Genomic DNA, 22,357 nt, shown 5'->3' on the forward strand with positions numbered 1-22,357 from the left:
TGAACTCAGCTGTGGAAACACTATCAGTGTTTTTTGTTTGAGTGGGAAGAACAGAGACTTTATCAGCTGCTGCACAAACAGAAGGAACTGTAGTCTCCTCCATTTGCACCTAACGGATTAAAATCCAAGGTCATGAGGCTGAGTGTTCTCCAAGACGTGGACTTAAATTGTAAATCACTCATAAAGAGTGAAGAGTCAGAAAAACTTTCTCTTACTTTAGAAATACTGCAAAAGTTTGACAGTCCAGAAAAATAAGGCAAAAAAAGAAACTGAAAACTGATTTATGATACTGAGTCATTTATTTGAGAAGAGTAAAAAGATGCTATGCTCTCATTTGTGATCTTAGGTTTTCTGAAGCTACATGAGTCTGTTTCTGCAAGAAATGAAAAAGTATACCAGGACCTTAAAAAATGATGAAGTTAGGTTATAATCATGAGATGAAAAGTTTGATTTATGAGACGGAAAGTGAAGAATGTAAGACAGAGAGTGAAAAAAGAGACAAGGTTTTTATTGTGGTAGAAAAAAAATTGAACATAAAGAGACACAAGCATGAGTATGAGAAAAAATGTAATGATGAGACAAAGGTGTGATAATGAGTTTTATGTTTTTATTTAATGATCACCCAGAGTGAAGAACTGTTTGCTGCTTTATTGATCATAAGCTGTCTGTTTACACGCTCATTCAAGATACTTAATTAAAATTGTTTTGTGAAGTATTCCACTTTGTATATTAATAAAAAAAAAGGGACTAAGATATTGAATTTATTTGATGAATTTTTAAAAACTGGATATTAAACTAAAAAACCTTTTGACAGTACAGGAGTGTGTGTCGTGCTGTGTGTAAAGTGTGTTGTTGTTGTTAATTGTTCAGGCTCAGTGTGCAGCGCGTCAGGAAGCCTCGCTGCTGCAAAGGTCCTCAGGGTCTGCTGCCTCGATACCTGTCCACACAGGCCGACGGTCAGGAGCAGCTCTTCCACCTCACCGACAACATCCACTCTGAGTTGTGAGTCTCTTATCCGCACACTGAACTTTCCTCACGTCCTGAGCTTGTCTCACACTCTGTCAGCTGAGAGCTAACTGTGTTTTTAATCCCTCGCCAGCTTCATCGCCGTGGAGCCCATCGACAGCTACTGCGTCCTCATCTCCTCTAAAGTGGTCTACTTCCTGAAGCCCGGGGACTTTGTGGACCGAGAGGCCATCTTCCTCGAGGTCAAATATGACGACCTCTATCACTGCCTGGTCTCAAAGGATCATGGGAAAGTTTATGTGCAGCTCACCAAGAAGGCCGAGAGCACCAGCAGTGGGGTGGCCATTCCTGGCCCCTCCCACCAGAAACCCATGGTACGAGACGCTCTGATTTTAAAGCTGATCATTTTTACTCCCTCTGCTAGTGATTAGCCTTTGTATTTAGATTCCTCCTCCCTGATTTCTCACTACACTTTAAAGTAAAACGAGCTGAATGATTCACTTTGACATCAGTGAAAAAATGACTTTCAAAGAGTTTGTGTCTCTGCAGAAAGTCCTCCGCTTGATGATCCACATTTATATAACCTCCTCGTTCTGTAGGACGTAGTTAGGAGCAGGTTTGTGCGTTATTTAAAAGTAGAGCTGTTCAAATACTTCAGATTAATCAAACTCTGACGTCACTGATTGTATAACCTTCCTCAAGACAGAGGAAAACTGTCCACGATCGATTAATACAGAGGACAGTCTGCCCTTCCTGTACCTGCAGTGAGGAGAGTCCGCACACACACTCTGCAGAGAAACACACACACACACACACACACACACACACACACACACACACACACACACACAGATGTGTTCAGGTGCATCCTCATGAGGAGTGACCTTTTCCATTTGGTTTAAAACTACCTTGCACTGTCAACAGTCCTCGTCCATACATGTCACATGTAGGGTTAGATAAACTCTTGCAACTTCTGTGACAAACAGAAAGAGGGAGAGAGCCAATCAGCTGTGTTCAGAGAGTAAACCTACGGATGTGGGATCAGGTTAAAAAAGTTTGTGTGTATGTTATAAATAACCACAGAGCAATGCAAGGTTTGCAGAAATTACAGTGTCTTCAGGCAAAGCAAGATGCTCAGCTCCCTGGCCTCGTTTCCAGCTCCTGATAATCCCTCGCTGTAATGGCCAAATTCCACTGGATCTGTGTCCGGTCCGTCATAGCACCAGATCGGATAGGTTTCTATTCTAGTTGATGTGTTAACTTCCACGGGATCTGCTCCACAGGTTCCGGCTGCGTCTCTTATCCAGCACGCCAGAGCCCTCCAAATCAAGTATGCAAGTCTTCTGTTTTTGCAGGATGCTGGAGCACAACGCTTCAATCTCAACAGAGTAGATCAAGTAGGACAGGAAGTCAGGTGCCAAAACAAAATGAAAACATAGAATAAAACACTCGTTATCACCAGATTGTATTTCACTTAAAGGTGACATATCACGCTTTTTTCATCAAAGTATATTGGTCTAAGAAGTCCCCAAAACATGTCTTTAAAGTTTATGCTCAAAAAAACACTTTGAAATCAGATTTTGGCATGTCTGAAAAGCCCTCTTCTTCAGTCCTCCTCAGAACACTCTGTTTTCTCTTTGACCACGCCCCCTCTGGAAGTGGATGTGGCCTCGGCTCTCCAGCACATTGATCTAATGTTTACATGTTGGCTGAATAAACACGGCTGCTCAGAGATCACGTTACTTCAACCCTCTGAATCTGATCCAGAATCTGATCCTGACGGAGAGGCGCCTGTAACAGGACCTTTCTGAAGGATTGGTCACAGATTTAGTGTTTCTTGTTGTTGTTTTATTTATCAGTATGTAGACGTGTGTCTTGGTACACAGCTACAGCTATGAACGTGTAGCTATGTGGCTATGCTAACTAGCGCTAGCACTTATCCATGATAAATAAAAATCATCCACTAGATCTTCAAATCTGCAGACGTGGGGAGTAAAACCGACCTTTGTGTTTATTAAGACAGCCTACAACTAGCATGCCTCCCTCCTAAGCTCCTTGTTAGCACACATTTGTGCAGGTAATGAAAAACGGAGGAGGAGTTGAGTTGTATTTTATACAGTCTATGGGCGGAACAAGCTCCGAGCTCTGACTTCCGTTAAAGACTGGATGTCGTTGTGACGTATGAAAAACACTGAAAACTGAAACGGCTCGTTTCAGCACACATTTACAGAAAGGTGTAGAAATCAAAACAGGGGCAGAATGGATTTTTTTCATTTTCGGGGGGTTTGTAGACATGCCAGGGACACATATTTCAGGTAGAGAACCATTAAAAAGTCGATTTTGCATGATATGTCACCTTTAACTACAACAACAAACTGTCATGATGAGCGTAGCCAGGCCTGGAACCAACAGGTCAGAGGTTTTCAGAAGCCGATAAAGACAACATGGATGAGGAGAGAAGGAGGATATTCATTAATGCAGTAGTTACCACGGGAAAACCTTGGTCTCATGACTCCAGCTTTCCAGTGATCCTACATTCTGCTACGTTCTGAAAACGCAATCGGTGGGTGTTGACGGACGAGAGAGCCCGGAGCCAGACACAGATCTGGTGGAGGCTGGGCTCGCTTCGATGTAGCCCCACTCGTAAAAATAAACATGAAGCTGCAGCTTTGCGGGCCCACAGTATTTTCACAGATTCAGGAATTTTATTAGGAAGATGGCAGATGAAACCACTCCTTCGAATAACCTCACTCTCAAAACAAACTTCAGCTCCTCACCAAACTTCAGTTCTGCTCCCTCTCTCGTCTCCTGCTTTAGCTTTAAATGAACATTTTTCATGAGTCTGCCATCGGAGCAGACATTCAGCCAAATTAAAACATTCACAGCCGTCTGCTTTCTTCTACCGAACCATGGCAAAATCATTTGCAGCTCCAACGTTAAACCGTCTTGAGGTTAAGTCGTTCAATGTTTGGATCCAGAGTTTGTAGAGAAACAAACTGACACAAAGTGAGAGCAACATCCGGCTTAAGCTGCATTATTTAGTGTTTTTACCTTCTTAGCAATCTGAGCTGTGTGCTCCTGTATAAGACCACTTGAACGATGAACTGCAGACTTGTTACAGCAGGGTATACTGTGGCTCCTGCATAATGCTGTTCACCGCTAAAGGAGCAGAGATGGTGGTAGTCCATCGTTTCGTCTCCTCTGCCTCCTCTGCACATCACTGTTTAATTTCTTCATTCCAAAAACTTCATCATCACTCACACAGTGAAAATCTCAGTATCAGGGGGATGCTCTCACTTCATTGTTGTTTACTCATGCGTGGAAATTGTGTTTGAAATGCCACCTTTGTTTTTTAAATCCAGCGTGAGCCTGATTTGCTTAATCAGACAGCACAGGAAGAGGCGCTCGGTTGGTTTTAGAGACCGCAGCCCGCTTCAGTTCATCACTTCCTACGTCTGTGTTTTTCTTTCCAGTGTTTCAAATCGTTCCTGAGGTGTGCTGAATGATTGTTTGTCCTGAAAAGCAAATAAGACATGCAGAGATATGAAGGTGGGATGAAGAATTGCTTGTCATCTTCCTACATTAAAGGAAGCTTCACACACAAAGAACTTAAAGTAGAGAGGACATGCTGCTGTGTGGAGCTCACCGTGACACCTCCATTGATGATGATGAATGCTTTCAGTGTCGCTTACATTCAAGTTTATTTAAAAGTCTAGTATTTGCCTGATTCTTCCTCTTAATACTCAGTGTCTTAAGCTTTTAGCACAATTGCATTCCCCCTTGGAGATTAATAAAGTACTCTATCAATCAATCTATCCGTCCATCATAGAGACAGAGACGGAGGGAGAGAAAGGAGCGTGGTGCTTCAGATTCCTTCGCAGTCTAAGCCTGAGGATCACGAGACTACTTTACACCATGTTCCAAATTATTATGCAAGTTGCATTTTTGTGAAAATTAAAAAAAACTGTTGTTTTCAAATTTGTCAAGAAGTCAGATAGTGAATATATTTAGTGAACTGTGTGGTTAAAATGATGCTTTTCAAAGTACGCTAGCTGTATTTTTAAATAAATGCAGAATCTGCAGAAATAAGTGTGCCAAATTATTATGCAAGTTGGTGATCCTCTTTTGTATTTTCCTCCATGGAGGAAAAGACATTCAGCTAAAGTGAAAAAGATGCTAGTGTTCATGCATGAGCACAATGCACCGTCATATGCCTCACATTATTCCCAGGACCGGATGGCATCTAAGGGCTTTAAAGAGGATCAACTGATGAACTGGCCTGCCTGCTCACCTGATTTCAACCCGACTGAGAACTTGTGGTCAATACTGAAGAAGATAATTTATAGTAATGGCAAGAAATACAGCTCAAAAGAGCATCTTTGGAAAGCCATACAAGCTCACAGAGTCAGCAGAGAAGTCATCAGAAACCTCACTAAATCTGTTTACCAGTGACCTCTGACCCTCTCTGAAAGAAAAGGAGGTTATATTGGACATTAGAGAAACACTTTAGATTTTAAATGTTTCAAAGACTAACAGTTTTACTTTGTATACAAATGTAAAGAAAACTGCTTTTTTTGTTGAATTTTGAATAAAGTTGTAGTAAATATTATTATTTTCAATCAACAGAACCTTTAAGTTATATGCTCTTATCACCAACTTGCATAATAATTTGGCACGCTCATTTCTGCAGATTCCGCATTTATTTAAAAATACAGCCGAAAAACATAATTCTAACCACACAGTTGAAGAAATGTATTCACTATCTGACTTCCTAACAAATTTGAAAATGACTGTTAACATAGTTTTTAAAATATTCACAAAAATGCAACTTGCATAATAATTTGGAACATGGTAAAGTCATTTATCTGGAAAAAAGATAGCTTGGAATGCAATGGAATGCCTCCGACTGATCAAAGCCAATAACAGCTGTGATTAATTCTTAACAAAAGTGATGCTTGAGACAGCATGATCACACATCATATCAAATCAAGCCACAGAAAGTAGTCTGTCACATTCCCCCTCTGCCTGTTAACACTGTGCTCAAAACGAAGCATTATTTAAAGCTGGGGTTTGTAGTCAGATTTAGATACACTTTTTGTTACATTGGTTAAAATGATCTTTATGTCCCGATGGCAATAAATACATAATGTGTTCTTAAAAAAGAGCGGAAAAAAGCCGCTATCTACAGCCGGAGAAAACCTGGGAAAACACCAACCAATCACCATTTTTTTGGTCCCAAAATATGAAATCAATCAAATCCCGTCCTGACGTTCTGCCCGCCTCCTGCGCGTACATTTCATGTTTGTTTTTGTTTTTAACTTTCACTATGATAATGTTTTGGTGTTTTCTTACCGCTGAATGAGACATGAGTTGTCTTAGTGCAAAACACAAACAATGTGCTGAGGACCGGTTTTGAATCAGTCACAATCATACGGTCGCGAATCAGCAGCGCTCGTGCATGTGAGTGGGGGCATCATTTTGGAGGAGCTCCGAGGGGAGGGGGGGAGGGGTTAGACGGAGTACTGAGGACATACTACATTCAAATTCATGCTAGTTTTCCATGACTACCAACCCTACCTTTAACCTAAGTTGTATGTATGTATTATTGCGACAGCACGTACTATCTTCCTAATCCCAGTCTCAGTGTTTCCACTCTTAAGTTAATCCTATGTGAACCCTCTCCACAGGTCCACGTGAAGAGTGAGAATCTCGCCATCAAGATCTCTCAAGAAATCAACTATGCCAAGAGTCTGTACTACGAGCAGCAGCTGATGCTTCCTGTCAGCGAGAACGAAGACTGCCTACTGCTCGAGTCCTGATCAATTGACCAGTATTTTCTACTGAGGAGACTTTTCTTAAACCCTGAAAGGAGGAGGAGGAGGAAGAGGAGGAGACTTTTATTGATTTTTGTAGACCCCTGTATTTTTAAGTGTTTGACAAAATGCAGTAAAGGGAAAAGTCAGACATCAGTGTAGTCACATGATGTTTGACGAGCACACACGACTTTAAAAACATATGCAAGGCAGCGTGAGTGTGACGTGTATATTTAGAAACTCTGTGTTTATACGACCTCCTATCATTCAGCTGTTCTTTATTCTTTATGTGAATAGACAGAGATGTAAATAGAGCTACATACCAATACCCAAACCTCCTGTGTACATACTGTGTTCATTAATAATGATTATAACAATGAGCTGATATAATGTGAAGTGTAACAAACTGCCTTTAAAACTCTATTTTGTGTATAAGACTGCAAGTGAGAGGGGGAGGTGGGGGGTTGAATTGCACTGACACACATAGGGGGACGGACCTTTAACCCCCCTCATACACCTACACACACACACTCATACACACACACACTGGAGCTGCCTGTCACTGTCTCTCTGCCTTTTACAATCACAGACCTCCATGTCTGACGTGTCTCTACTTTTATTTAACAACCTCTTTTTTAACGAGCCGGCGTCCTCTCCGACCCGAGCTCTGGTCTGAAGGAGCGTGTGTGGACGTCCTGCTGAAGAGCTGCGTGTGGATTGTCAGATTTGGTTTTGGGTTTGGTGTCAGGTGAGATTTTATTTTGCTCTGAGTTTGATTTGTGTGTCAGAGAAGAGGAGGAGAGCAAACTCAATCTGTGATCCTGTAAAATAACGTTCACGTGGACTGTGCTTCCAATAAAGCAAAATGACTACAGCACTCGATGTGTTGGACCTGTTCTTTCAAATTCAGTATCTGCAGTGGCTGACAGAGAACCAGATTTACATGCCTGTCTAGTGTCCGTCTGCTCGCTGGGGGAGCCGAGTTACATTAAACATCCTTCCTAAGTGCACTGGTCTGGTTGTAGTTGAGTGTGCTGCTCACATATGGGACTTCTGAAGCCCTCAAACGTACAAACTTCTGCTCCTTCGTGTGAGCCCGGTGGGTGTGTCTGGTCCGGTTTGAGTTGGTAGTGAACAATTTCCTTAAAAATGCATCCACAAAAACAATCAAGTCAGGCCAATAAGTTTATTTTCAAGCACTTTAAAACAATGTGAGCTCACAGAAGTGCTTTACAGACACAGGCAAAGAAAACAAAATGTAAAAAGCAGAAAGCTCCTGTAGTCCAGCTGAAACATAAAGGGTAACGCTCAAAAGGAAAGGATTTTTTTAAAGAGTCTCAGGAGACTCAAAAAAAGGGAACATGCCAACAACTAAGTCACTCTGAAGCAGGTGAGCCATGTTGTACGACAAAATAAGAGCTTCCTAAAAAATGTCTGTCCGAGCACTCACCTTACCTGACAGATAATCGCAATCTTATTATTAATGAGCCCCTTTGTTTTTAATTTCTTTCACATTTTGGGGTCCAAATGAAGGAAAGGTTGCAGACATTTAAAAAGAGCAATAACAGAATCAACATTTGCTCTGTAGTCTGAATAAAATAATGGACAGGACAGCAGCTTTCCTGAGTGAAGTCAAAGCTTTTAGATCTCCCCCTGGTGACAGTCTTAATTGTAGGCCCTAATGCCTGCCTCCTCCATGTTAACAGATGGGACATGGGTCAGACTAGAAAATTAGAATACATGTCAAATATGTCATAGTTTATTCTTATCATGCTAATTGGTGTCTAAGTGTTCATCTTTCGGACTAGTTTAGTTTGAGTTAGTTATTTGATGTTAAACAGATGATTTATTGACAGCTCAGTTGACCAATGAGGCTCCCGAGCGCCGTGTGCACCGGATGATCAGAGTACAGGAGGAGCGGTGAGAGGAGACGTAACAAACACTAACACAAGAGTCATTGAATTTTCCATAACCTTAAGTGTTTGCTTCAAACCCACACAAGAATCTGTTCCCACCTGAGGGAGCTCTGATGTCTTATTGGTAAGTTGAATGTGTGGTTTGGATAGCAGACCTTATGTGCATACCGTAGCTCCATCAGTGTAATATGTCAGCGACCACAGAGGCGGTATTTTGACTTCACTTCACACAAAGGGAAGAGGTGGAGGTCCGCCAACTGTTTAATATACAGTCAAATGTCTGTCCTGTGTTTATGAGCTCAAATAATTCCTATAAATGTCTGAAATAATAAATGAAGGAAGCCCTGAGAGATGGATTTTATTTTGAAACGTTGTGAGGGGGCTCGGTTCAAAGCCACCACACAACACTGACAAGTATCTTCATGTCATTTTTATGTGTTGTCGTGTTCAACATGAGCGTCCTGTTGGATCTGAACAACTTTTTATCACTCATCTGTGTGATATACTTGTTTCTAATTGGTCAAAACCACAACTACATAAGAACAGTGATTAATTCTTAAAAGCATAAGCGGTGGTAGGGACATCCTGATCACACACGACATATCAAATCAATTCTCAGAAAGAAGTCCGACATTTCCCCTCTGCCTGTTGACACTGTGGTAAAAACATTAGAATAGAATGAAACGGAAAAGAATGCATCAAAGCAGAATAGAATGAAATGCTTCTGACTCATCAAAGCACCATAAGGTGCCGTGTCCACTGACAGCCTTTTTTTTTGCGCTGGGAGTGCCTGAAACCTCAATTTCGGAGCGCTTCTCACTAGCATTTACTGTTTCTAGGTTACGAAAGTTGGCTCCTGTCACTTCCCCTTCCCTAAGAAGTGACCGTTAGGTCAGTTTTAAAATGCTCTGTTTCATACTTGCATTCATGCATGCACAACATTTCATCAAGAAACTGCTAAAACTATTTATAGGAATCGAGTGTGATAACTTTCCTCCTCCTAACAGACCTCTGCCATTGCTGTAGACAAAGTTGATACGTGAAGTCCCGCCCCTTGTTGATTCTAATTCGTCAGTGATCAATTGATGAGCGCGGTGGTGTACCAAAAGTTGAACTTTTTTAAACCTAAAGCGCTCTGAGCGCTTCAACAAAAATCAGCTGGCGCTAAGGGCGTTTTTGCAAGGAGGGAGCTGAGCGCTGAAACGCTGAATTACACTGAGTTTGAATAGAAAACAGGCGCTGCCAGCACAAAAAATGGTGGCAGTGGACACAGTATCTAACAGCTGTGACTAATTCTTAACTAAAGTGATGCTTGATATAACCTGTATCAAGCACACACGTCATATCAAATCAATCCACAGAAAGTAGTCCGTCACATTCCCCCTCTGCCTGTTGACTCTGTGGTAAAACGTTAGTGTGGCCTCAGGCTGGTCTTGAGAGTGGTGAAATAATGACAGCAAGCACAGATGTGAGAGCAGCCTGAGGAGCTACTGGACCCCAACCATCTCTCATAGGAAAAAGTGGAGCTTCATCCTTAGAATAACCATCAGAGTCTGTCAGTGTTACAAACAACCACCAGGCTGTTGCATGGCAGCAGGCTGAAGCAATCTACTGAAGAAAATCCCAGACTTCCTGAACTTTTCGGTCACTTAGAGCCCAAATTATGTAAGAAATAAGGCCAGGTAGGAATACAACCTTTCACAAGATCTTGCTGAATCATTTTCTGGTAATCTCAGGCCCTTCAGTCACTTTCTCACAGCTCTGTCTGCCCTCTAGATATATTTATAATCATTTATTTATTTTGTACAGCTCATGTCAAGAGGAGAAAACCTTTTTTGTAACATCAGCAATCATGTCAGCAGGAGGGAGGGCTAATTGGCCGGCCTATCAGAGCTCTATTATTCCCTGGGATGGAGTGTAAACCCTGCAGACTTTTAGAGGTAAACTCACTCAAACTACATCAGATATCTCCCTCAGTACGCTGCATTAGAGTTTCTTACATCTTCATTACTAGTGACAGTAGCTTTAGTGACCCATCAGTAAGTCTTTCACAGTGTGACGGCATGGTGTGAAGCATCTGGACCTGCAGCTCGTGTCTCTGATGCTGTTTCAGTGTCGGTCTTCGCTCCTGATTTGAAGTCCTGCTGCATTTTTTAATGTATCAGCAGCTCTGAGTGCTGCTGCTACAAGCCGGGTGGAGGTTTAGCCACAGTCAGGGGGTCATTGAAGAGCAGGTTCCTCAGGTAGACGCAGGTGGAGGTGTGGAGGAGCAGCAGGGCCTCGGGTCACGTCAGCTCAAAGGTGAAGCTCAGCAGCAGCAACATGGAGGTCAATGAGAGGGAGCGCTGAGAGGCAGACGAGTCAACCGCTGTAAAGAAAAGACAGACACATTACAATGAAAAGTTCCCTTTAAAGGACCAGTCTGTCTTTTTTTCCTGACTTTCGTGACCAGAACATTTTTCAGATTCATGTGTGCAGATAGTTAATGCCTACACCAAACACACTTATCTTAACATTTCACTGGTACATTTTTACCTGTGCAGATAGACCTGTACTGACTCAAGAGTGCAAAGCTTTGTTGTCACCATACTGATCTGCAAGACTACAATATGACAAAACTGCGATGAGACTCGAAGAGTAAAAACATTTGAATATGAAAACTTTTTTCAAACATTAAGTTTTTCGTGGTGCTGGTGGCCTAGCGGTCTAAGCGCCCAACATACAGAGGATACAGTCCTCGTCGCAGGGGTCGCAGGGGTCGCAGGGGTCGCAGGGGTCGCAGGGGTCGCAGGGGTCGCAGGGGTCGCCGGCTCGTTTCCCGGCCGGTCAACCATTTTCTGCATGTCTTCCCCTGCTCTCTACTCCCCACATTTCCTGTCTCTCTTCAGCTGTCCTCTCAAATAAAAGGCAAAAAGGCCAAAAATATGACTTTAAAAGACAAAAAACAAACAAACATTGAGTTTTTCTGGAGATTTGTTGCACTTAGTGGATTGAAGAATGGAGGTCCTGCAGCCTTAATGTTGCAATAAAAACAAACAGCTTTAATACTATCATGTTTAAATTCTTGGCTTATAATGATGGTGAAGTTAGCTTGCATGATTAAACCATAGACTGTATAAATGATGGACATAGTATCCGTGACGTCACACATCTGTTTCTGAAGCGCTGTTTTGAAGCCAATCGTCAGCAGGTGCCATATTGGAAATGCAAACTAGTCAACCTCACTGCTGTCGAGCTAATTTGAGGTACAGAGGCCGGTTTTTAGCCTCCTCGCCAACAGCTGCAGTGTTCCCGCTTGTCAGTTGAGTCAGCTGTGCCTCTCATTATGGAAAACTTGTAATCTTGATATCTTTGAAACTGCCACGGTATGAAAAAATTCACCACCTGTCGATGGAGAAATGAGCTATCCAGACTACACCCTTTTTTTGTACCAGGCTATGAATGGCCACGGTTACATGATGTTTTTTTATTCAGAATGAATTATTCAGAATTAAATAATTCCGAATTAAAGTATTCTCCTTTGTGTTTACATGGAAATAGTAATTCCGAATTGAGGTTTACATGGAAAACACGTTTGATCGTCTTTATTCAATTCCGCTTAAGGTCTGGGGGTTGGGAAGGGTTCCGATTGGACAGGGTCGGGCGTGACGTATTTACGTTTACTGGAAGAAAACAGACTCCAGTTCCTGCTTCGTTCATTTTCAGTTACAACATGGAAGACCACACAATAACTACAACTTTCGCTTTGATTTTGATTATAGTTTTGAATAAGCAGCTGGACACATACCTACTGCTTCACTTTGGTCAGCTGAGGAGGAGAAGAGAGATAGAGGACCGGAGAAGGGAGACGGAAGACCGTACTTTGGCGAATCAAAGCCGGTTAGTGCAACAGCTGCTCTACCTCAGCCTGGAATATGTGCCCGCCAGCGCTGAATATGTGCATCATCGCGACAGGACAAAGGAACACGCATGCGCAGAACGACCGGAATTAATTTAAAGCGGAATGAACGTAAACATGATCGAGTAATTATTCAATTTGGATTTAAAATCAGAATAAACCAGCCACTTACTTTGGATTTAAGTTTAATTCGGAATGATCATTTTCATTCGGAATTAGGTGTTTACATGGTTATTTTTGATCATTTTAAAGAGGATTTAATTTTAATTCTGAATTAAAGAGGAATTAAAAGTCTCATGTAAACGTAGCCAATGTGTTTATTTCTGACAGCATCTTGGCAAACAGTTACAATGCACTCACCCAACAAACCACGCCCCTAATTATGCAAATGTACACAAAACTCCCAACCTTTAAATTTTTCACAAGAATGTGTTTAAAAAATTCAAATCAAGAACAGTGTGCATTAAAAGACAAATGCTCCATGACATGAATCAGACCTGATGGGGCATCCTGAGTTTTTGGAGCCAGCCCCAAGTGGACACTTGAGGCGTCTGTATTGGCTTCACTCTTCATCGACAGAAGTTGCTACTTTGTCGTTACTAAATAAAGTTGAGTTGAGTTTACTGAAAGAGACTCCTGAGTTGGATGCTTGCTCGCTTACCACAGGGTATTAGGGTGGTGACTAACCCGCACACATAATGCTTCTCTTTTCTCCACCATGTGCATGATGGGAAATAATCCCAACAGCTTTGTAGACATCATCTTGTAAGTAGTGACCTTGCATGATACTGAAATGTCTGAATGTGAGAGGTAAGTGTGAGGTAGGGATGGGTACCGAATTTGGTACTTTTATAGGTACCGACCGAATTCCGTCGGTACTACCGAGTACCGACTCACGTAAAATCAAACGGTACCATGTTTCGGTACCTGAACGCATTCTTGTGACTGTGAGGGAGTGGAAGAGGAGGCGAGTTTCCATACTCTCGCCCTGTAATAAAGTCAGAGACTGATCGGGTGGATGTCTCTGCTCTCTGTTCTCTGCACCCGCGCGGGAGCGCGCCAAACGGAGCCTGCAGCTGACGGGCGCGAGGACTCACCCGAGGCAGAGCAGCTGGAGGATTAAGTTTATTTTATACAGTCTATGGTTGAGACTGACTCTCTCGCTCCGACTACCTGCCCTGTTTATAACCGTTCCTGTGTGCGTGAATGCTCAACAAGTGAGTTTTTTGTCCTGTTATTATAAAGAGACGGAGAACTGACTTTTTCACGTCCGCAGGCATTCACGTGTTCATTGATAAACTCCCGAAAGAGCAATTAGACGCCACGAGCACGTGTCAGCTAATATATCTAATCACCTTTATAATCCTGTTTCTGTTCATTTCATGTTAAATTAAATAAAATGTTAAATTAAACAAATTTGAGATTTAAAAAAAAAAAGGAACATTTATTACCACATAAACACACAAAAGTACCGAAAATTGGAATCCCAGGTACCGGGTATCGGTACCGTATCGGTTCAAATGTGAAAGGTACCCATCCCTAGTGAGAGGTGTTCACTCTTTGAACCGTTGTCAGATTGTCTTGGTGTGTGTCGTGTAGAGTGTGTTTCTGCCTCAGGAGGAAGATGTCTCCTCTCCCATCTCTCGAGTTGTTATTATGCAAACATGACTTCTTTTAAAAAAAACATTTATTTCTGGTAGGAAGACGTCTGCAGAAGTTGCTGCTGCCTCCTCCGTGACAATACAACAATCTATACCCTGAGTGATCCGCTGTTGTGATAACTCAGCACTATATTTACCCTCTCTTTGGATCATGCTGCAGTTCAACAGAAAACTGCTCAGCTGCTGGATCCACAGTTTAAACTCCATCCTCGCCCCATCATGAGCTGCATGGCTAAACAGTCTGCAGCTCTGGGATTGGCTGTTTCCTACTGCAGACTTCAGAGTTGATTTATTATTTATAGGTGAATTATTTATGTGTCAGGCTTGTTTTTGTCTGGCTCGATGTGTTATTGTTCGTTCTGAGAAATCAAAAGATAGAGATCCATGTCCGTCTCCGTCAGTAGGAAGATGAGTGATGAGATGGAGTAATGCGTTTAGGATAAGGAGACAGACTGTGGAAGAAGTGGACGAGGAAAGAAGTCTGAGCAGAAAAATCGTAAACCTGCAGTTCCTTTACTGACCAGCAGGGGGAGACTCTATTGGTTAGAAAGGAGGAGTCAGAGAAAATGAGCCAACTCTCTTGATTTACCTCAGCACATTTTCCTCCTCGTTCTACGCCTGCTTCAGTTTAGTGCTGGAATTATTTTGTGAATTTAAATCTTACTTAAAGTAACAGACATTAAATGAAGATGTGAAGGCCCTCCTACTTGCTCTTTTGTTTCCCTTTTCTGTTTCTATCTCCCTGCAAGATGCTGGTGGGCAGGGTTTAGCCACAGCCAGGAGCACCTGGCCGATCTCCCAGGTGTGTTTAAGATGAAGCAGACGACCCACGCTCTATCTCTCTCTCTCTCCCTCTCCCTCTCCCTCTCCCTCTGTCTCTCTCCCTCTCTCTCTCTCTCTCTGTCTCTCTGTCTGTCTGTCTCTCTCTCTCTCTCTCTCTCTGTCTCTCTCTCTCTCTCTCCCCCTATCCACTTATCTTTATAGTTCATTTTGATACCATCAAATACACTCATCTACCACAACACACCTCATCCTTTTTGCACAGTTTTTGTTTTAATGGCAAATTTTTGGAATCACCTTTTGCACCGTTTACTGAGCCATGTATTTTCCTTTCTTTCCATCGTGTCTCGTACGCTGGGTCTTGACAAATTGTGATGACTAACTATTTTTAATATTATCGATTTAGGTTAAAGGGGGAGATACTTGTGCACCCCTGTCCTGCTTATCCCCCTCTTTTTATCAAGCTATTAAAAATGTTTAGTTCTGCTGTTAAAATGGATGTTTCAATTTGAGCGCTTTGGGGGTTTCCTTTGCTTTTAAAGCCTCAAGTGGACACTCAAGGAACTGCAGTTTTTTGCACTTAAATATTTGCTTTATCTTGGAATTGTATCCCTTGCCGCTTGAGTTCAAAACAGAAGTTTTAAAAACTGCGGTTCCTAGAGTTTGCACTTGGGGCTGTTACTCAGGAAGTACCGGGAACCACACACACACCAATTCAAAACAGCTGATCTTTACAGCAGAAATAAACATGTTTACAGCCTGGTACAAAAAACAATTTCAGTCTGAGTACACTGAACACACTGTATTGGGGATGTTATTTTTATAGAGAGGCAGTTTAGAAGATATTAAGATTATGAGTTTTGCCTAATTAAGGGCACGCCTGACTTGATGACGGGCAGGAACACTGTAGCTGTTAGTGAAAAGGCTAAAGGCCCGCCTCTTTACCTCACACTAGCTCGACCGAAGTTAGGTTTACTTCAGGGTTTCAAATATGGCACCCACTGACGATTGTCTTTAAAACAGCACTTCAGAAACAGATGGGTCACGTCACGGATACTACGTCCATTATTTATACATTCTATGGTTCAAACACACAGTATAGCTCAGGGATCAATTCTTGACCCTAATCTCTTGTCTTATTCCATATTTTCTCAGAGCCATAACATTTTGCAGATATAACCTTTCTTTTCAACATTTCATTCAGAGGATTTCAGATTATATTTTAAACTCTTCATTACTTCACAAGTTTTTTGTACAACTTACTGTAACAGCCTTATTCACATGATTCACAGTCTATAAACAACAAGTTCAGTTTATTAGATGCAGTTGGGGTCATCTAAAAAGTGAGCTGCGTCCTAAACACCAATATAAAGTGCAGAGAGGATTATTCAGTCGTGTTGCGGTACTTTACCCAGATATGGCACTCAAAAAAGCAAGCGAGGCAGACAAGGCTAGTGGCGCCACTATTCAAGGCTTTTCTTCCTCATTGGGTTTTAAACAAAAAGTAAAATAAACAAAACTATTTAATAAACAAACATTGTGGAGCACTGGTTTGATTGCAAAGACTCCTCTATTCAAGAGAAGAGACCAGCAGAGGGGGTAAAATGCAAGTCTCTGCGAATTGGGTGTGCTTGTCCCTCACTACTATCAACTCGACTACTGTAATGGTAGCTGGCACGGTGCTGATGAAAGATGGTTTTGAAGAGAGCTACACATCTGCATAAAGAGTGCACATTGCTGAATGTAAGAGAAGTCTTAACGTTGGAACACAGTTTCAACTTTTACCCCTCTGTAAGCCCCAAAACAAGCCGTCTTATTTACCAGTGTTTCTTATACTCAAAAGTTTACGGTATTATTATATTTTTCAGATATTTTACATGTAAAGGCTCCAAATTTTTATGCTGCAAAAACAAATATTAAACTATTATTAAAGTGTTTAAAATTGTTAAATTGTAGAAACACAGGACAGGGCGAAGAAATTACCTACCGACAAAATGTCCTTTTTCTTTCTTCAGTCGGGGGTTTTCTGTTCAAAGGAAACACACAAACACAAAATTAAAGAAGAAGAAGAGTTAACTGTTCAGAGAAGGTCCTCCTACAAACACTCACCGAACACGATGAGGCGAGTATGCGTGTCTGTTGAGCCCAAAGGATTCTGGGCAGTGCAGCGAAACATGGAGCCGTTCAGCTCGGCAGGAACTCTGTCCAGGATGAGCTCCCTCCCGTCGTGAGTCTCGCTGCCATCCAGCAGACGACCCCCGACCCTGGTCCAAGTAAACATGGGCTCAGGGAACACCTCGCTCTGTGGGCAACACAAACCCAGACATGTTTCATTGAACTTCACGGAGGTTATAAAACAAACAAAGACAGATGAGAGTCTCTGCTCAAAGATCAAGTTTCTCTGAAGACGTTCTTTCTTGTAAAGTTTTATCAAAGATGACTCTGAAACAACCTTCCTGATGCAATCAGGCGGAGTATTTCAGAGCCTCGGGGTTCTGACAGCAGAGATTCAGTTGTCTCTCTCTACCTGAGTACACCTGAGGGGCTCAGACTGGAGGTGAGAAGAATCCAAAACGTGGGTAATACCTGCAGAATCGGACTTTAAGAAATCTGTGATCCGTTAAAAGCTAAAAGACTTACTGTGTAACCTCTCAGTTAGGGGAGGACACCGGTAAGAAGAGTTCTTTGAAGGATTTGCAGGATTTCATTGCAAACTTAATGGCTTCATGATCCTGATGAGAGTAAAGTGTGTTAAAAATGTCTCTAAAGAAAGGAAGACAAAACCTGAAAGCTCTCTCAGCCTTTTAAATGTTAGATTTAAAAGAAATGGCACGACTCTTTTCACATCTCTTGTTTGATCAAGCTTTGTTCACGAAAACCCAGCACGTTCTCAGAAACACGGCGAATAGTTTGGGTGAGGAATGATTTGAATGCAGCACCTTGACCGACCACTGTGATATTGGATTCAGATTTCTTTGCATGCAAGTCTATAAAAATGGGGTTCACATGATTAAGACGAGATCAGACTGAGTTATGTCTGTAAGATGGGACTGGATCTTATCCTGTCTTGATGTTGGGTCTTTGTTAATAGTATAACATAGAGTACGGTCTAGACCTGCTCTGTTTGGAAAGAGTCTTCAGATAATATTTGTTGTGATTTGGCACTATAAAAATAAAGATTGATTGACTGATTGAAAGCCTGCGATATTATCGGCAAGTAAGACGGGAATTTCGGGGCAACCTGTGGTGGGGGTATTTTGCCTCACTTCTTACAACAGGAAGAGTAACAGACACGTCATGCATCTGTATAAACAGTTAATGCTTCTGATCCCACAACTTGCAGCATTTGCCGACACACTTGTTGACCCTCAGAGACGTTCCTGCTCTAAATCTGTGAACTCGTATTTGTTGTTTTGACTCCAGAGCCAGAAGTGTGTTGACAGCTCGTCTGACCTCGTGCTGACTCCTGTGATACACTCTCCTCTCTCTCTCTTCGTCATCTGCATTCGATCCAGGATTCTACTGCAAACACTCAGCAGGTCAAACCAACAGAGTCACGTTCCTCTTTTAAATCTCTCTCTGCTTCTCCTCATGCATCCACTTTAAAATTCTGACTCCACAGTCAGGCTCCTGCACATGTGGCTGAACTAATTCACCCCCACTCATCACCAAGCCCCCTCAGGTCAAATAAGCTAAATCTGCTGTCTGTGCCATGCTCGCCTCCATAAAGCCTCTGCAAATCTGGCTTAAAATAATCAAAATGCACGTATGATATCAAAGTTTTAGAATCTCATTATGCTTCGATGAAAATCTGACGGAAATACATTTTCATCACTCATGCAAACCTTATTAAAAAAGGCTTATTCTGCTGCAGAGACAATTTCTCAGGACTGTGGATGTGTGGAAGATCACCATTGACTTCTCCCTGGGTTTGATTGACAGGTCCCTGGCTCTGCTCCCAGCTTTACAGCTCTGTGCTCTGTGGAAACTCTGATTTAATACCAGGAAGAGAAGAAGCTTTCAAACACCCTCCAACAAATATCATTTTACATCAGCTCTTCTGTCTTATATATTTCATAACGCTGACTCTAGAGGTTACACACACTGCTGTCCCATACCTGTGCAAACAGCAGTAAACCTTTACTCTACACATGCTACATCAGCTGAAATGCATCCATTTGTTCCCAAAGCTATAAACACCCTGCAATGTGCAAGCTACTGTTGATATTAACCCTTTGCAGTCCCCACACAGGATGTTTACAGTCGTACGGCTGCAGGGCTGTGATCCACTGTTTGAGAAATGCTGCAGAAATCGCCTCATGAAAGCACCTGAGATAAATAAGTTTTAAATTACCCTTTTAGATTCCCTCCCAGTGGAGAAACATGATTAAATGCAATGCAAATATTTATTTGCAAACAAAAATAGATCCCCTTGTTGAGGAAAGGTCTTTTTTTATGTTTGCTTTGCAGGAAAATGACTGCAGTATAAAAGCAGAAATTATGAGTCTGTGCAAACGTATTAGTTTTAAAATGAGCATGTTAAAGATAACATTCAATCTTGCAAGAGTGAGAGACTCATGCAGAAAGAAGTATCCTCTTTCTGCTCATTATCATGTAATAACACCTGTTTTTGTTTGTGAGCTTGTTAAATGTGCATCATGTTTACATTTTTTCCTCTTTTTGATCACACGACTCCAGCGTTGACTTCAGCTTTAATTTTCACATGTTGCACAGCACGCTCAACATACTTCATGACATGCTTCTGTAACAGGAGCCGTGTAAATACATTTCACTCGCTCACTTCCTGACATCTTTAAGCACAGACTTTTTAGAAGTCCCTGACTCCGGCTCCTGTCTTCCTCTCTTCTGTCAAGTTTTCAAAGCCTCAGCTGTCGCTATCAGGTCATGAGGGAGAACGACACTCACCGACATCAGTCAGGCTTTTTATCCCGAACGGCCCGACTAATCCAGCGAACATTTTTCAAACGTAAGACTGATTAATCGCACGAGTTTCTGAACATGAAACATGAAAGCGTCTGCATGTGTTTGTGACACTTCTTTCTTTAAAGTCAGGATGAATCTGCAGAATCAGACACGCTGTATCTGCTGTTCCTGTGAGAGGGTGAGCGGACAACAATCAGCTGAGATACTCTAAACTGGGGAAGACGACCTGATATTATGTCTACCTCTTTACTATGAGTTTAATTAATCAAATTGATCAGGCTTCTTCTTCAGATGGCAGATATTTATCAGTTCCAACATCAATAAATCATCAATACAGAGATGGATGGTAACAAAAATCTCTGGGGTGTCAGGAACTTTGGCCGGCCATCAGCATGGTCTCTCTCAGTGGAAGCAGAGCCTGGAGGTAATCCTTTGACTTTTTAAGGATATGCAGTTTTAAATGTGGATCCACCTCACAGCTGTAAACAGGATCATTTAAAAACAAAGTGTTGTGGCATCAATCAGCAGTGTGCTTTTTGTTCTCAACGTATTTAACAATAAAATCAATCAAGCATCATTCAGCTCTGCGGAGGATAAAAGAGCCACAGATTTTACTAATAGTTGGGAAATGCCCTCTTACTGCCGTGCAGGTTCATGATTTTCAGGTATTCTTAGGCTTCTGTTCACCACCTTAAGTATAGTGTTTAAATTAGAGGTTAGTGGTTTAAAAGGCTCAATGTACCGTAGCAAATCAAAACCCTGCCCGATGTTCTGATCGTGAATTTTTCTGGAAAGTCAGGAAGAGTTTATCGTCTCATCCTTGAGGGTGGAGCTTGAGGAATATATCAGGGCATAGGAAACAGATTTATTTGTCACAGAGGGAAATCATTTGCATCTAAATGTGCAGCAGAATTATCATAAGAGCTCATCTATCCGTCTCAAGTGTCCTCGAGCAAACACCCCCACCCCCCTTCTTCTTCTTCCTCCTCCTTCCAGGAGCTCTGCTGCAGGCAACTGCACCAGAAGGCAAAAATAACACCTCTGTTTGAGTTCAGTGCAAAATGAGTGAACTGTAACATCGGATCTGTTCGGCTTTAATCTGGAAATGTGACTGAACAGTGAGCTTTAACTCATGGAAACATGTTTTTTTAATGTGATTTATCATAATGTTTTAATGTCTCATGCTTTAGCAGGAAGTCTAAACACAGCTGCACGAAAACATTTTATTATGATCGGCTCAGAATCTCAGCGTTCCTCATGTAGAGCCTCAGTTTGAGAGCTTTCCCTTCGTCCCTGTTTGAAAGCGTTTTCCTGCATCACATGACCGACTGTAACTGGAGTCTCTGCACGATGATTTTCAAAGTGGGTAGAAAGAAAGTGAAACCAATCGCCGCCTGAAGGGAAGAAACTCAATCCAAAAATGTGTGGTTCCCTTAAAAAAGTGGTTTGAAGACTTCCTTTTTTATTTCAGAAAGCCTCCCGCCCGCTGATGATACTGTTTGTACTTCACAGAGCTCAGAGTGTCAGAGAGACACTGGATCTGAAACTCACCGCTGAGGGGCCCAGCTGGAAGCCCTGGACTGTGATCCGAACCGTGTCCCCCACCGTGGCTCTGTCGGGGGTCATGGTCAACTTGGGTCCTCTGGGAGCAGCTGATAGAAAAAGAAAACAACATACGACTTGTTGTAAAGCATGTTACCTACATTTGGAGGGTACATTTTGTCAAATCAGAAAACAAAACCTTTGTTTGTACAGAACAAAATTAACAGAGATCACAGCGACCGTTCTGTCCACAGGGGGCGCCAGAGTCAACACAAACTGAAAATTCCTCACGGAAGCTTTAGATCTTTTCTCAGAGTATCTGTACGTTTTGTCGATCTACTTTTACTCCACTCTATTTCCCTTACACATTAAATCTTTAACTTTAGTTCTGATATGCTTCCCATTTAGAGTCTTCATAAATTTTGATAAATGTGGAGAATTTTGATGGTGTGATGATTTCAGATTTGAAATGTATGGAAACTGGGGGGTTAAAAACTGAGGGTGGCACTTATGCTACATCCTTGATGCCAACTGTCGTAAAAGAGTGATATATTGGTTGTGAACGACATGAGCCGGCTCCTGTTTGAGAGCTGGTTTCCTTTTTTCACTTTTTATTGTTATTTATTATTTAATACACAACATAATAAAGGGAATTTGTTGTACTGCTTTTTGGAATGATACTGTTTATTACAAATTGAGCATAGTGTTAGTTCAGGCGGGACAAATTGTATTGTCACTGATGCTCGCTCTGTTCTGTACCCTTGGGGGTCTTTGCTGCTGCTCTCCCTGCCTTGGTTTTTCATGTATAAACATGAAAGAGAGGGGAGATATGCTCTA

At 41.9% G+C, this 22,357-nt stretch overlaps 2 protein-coding genes across 5 annotated transcripts in view; one reads left to right on the plus strand and one right to left on the minus strand.

Annotated features, from left to right (window-relative positions):
• The window catches only part of vps13d (vacuolar protein sorting 13 homolog D), a 62,489-nt gene extending 54,833 nt beyond the window's left edge, over positions 1-7,656 (plus strand). For all 4 annotated transcript variants that reach the window (XM_034695570.1, XM_034695569.1, XM_034695571.1 and 1 more), the window contains 3 exons: positions 871-1,002; positions 1,100-1,340; positions 6,654-7,656. In XM_034695570.1, the coding sequence (XP_034551461.1) occupies positions 871-1,002; positions 1,100-1,340; positions 6,654-6,785 (505 nt within the window). In that variant the 3' untranslated portion in view covers positions 6,786-7,656. The remainder of the gene's footprint in view (positions 1-870; positions 1,003-1,099; positions 1,341-6,653) is intronic.
• A 1,381-nt stretch (positions 7,657-9,037) lies between these two features.
• Positions 9,038-22,357, minus strand: part of igsf21b (immunoglobin superfamily, member 21b) — a 38,101-nt gene continuing 24,781 nt past the window's right edge. The window contains exons 7-10 of the mRNA XM_034695066.1: positions 21,530-21,630; positions 17,144-17,336; positions 17,022-17,060; positions 9,038-11,063 (exon numbers count right to left, since the gene is read on the minus strand). Of these exons, the coding sequence (XP_034550957.1) occupies positions 10,981-11,063; positions 17,022-17,060; positions 17,144-17,336; positions 21,530-21,630 (416 nt within the window). The 3' untranslated portion in view covers positions 9,038-10,980. The remainder of the gene's footprint in view (positions 11,064-17,021; positions 17,061-17,143; positions 17,337-21,529; positions 21,631-22,357) is intronic.

This window comes from Notolabrus celidotus, chromosome 11, assembly GCF_009762535.1.
Source record: "Notolabrus celidotus isolate fNotCel1 chromosome 11, fNotCel1.pri, whole genome shotgun sequence".
Classification (NCBI taxonomy): Eukaryota; Metazoa; Chordata; class Actinopteri; order Labriformes; family Labridae; genus Notolabrus; species Notolabrus celidotus.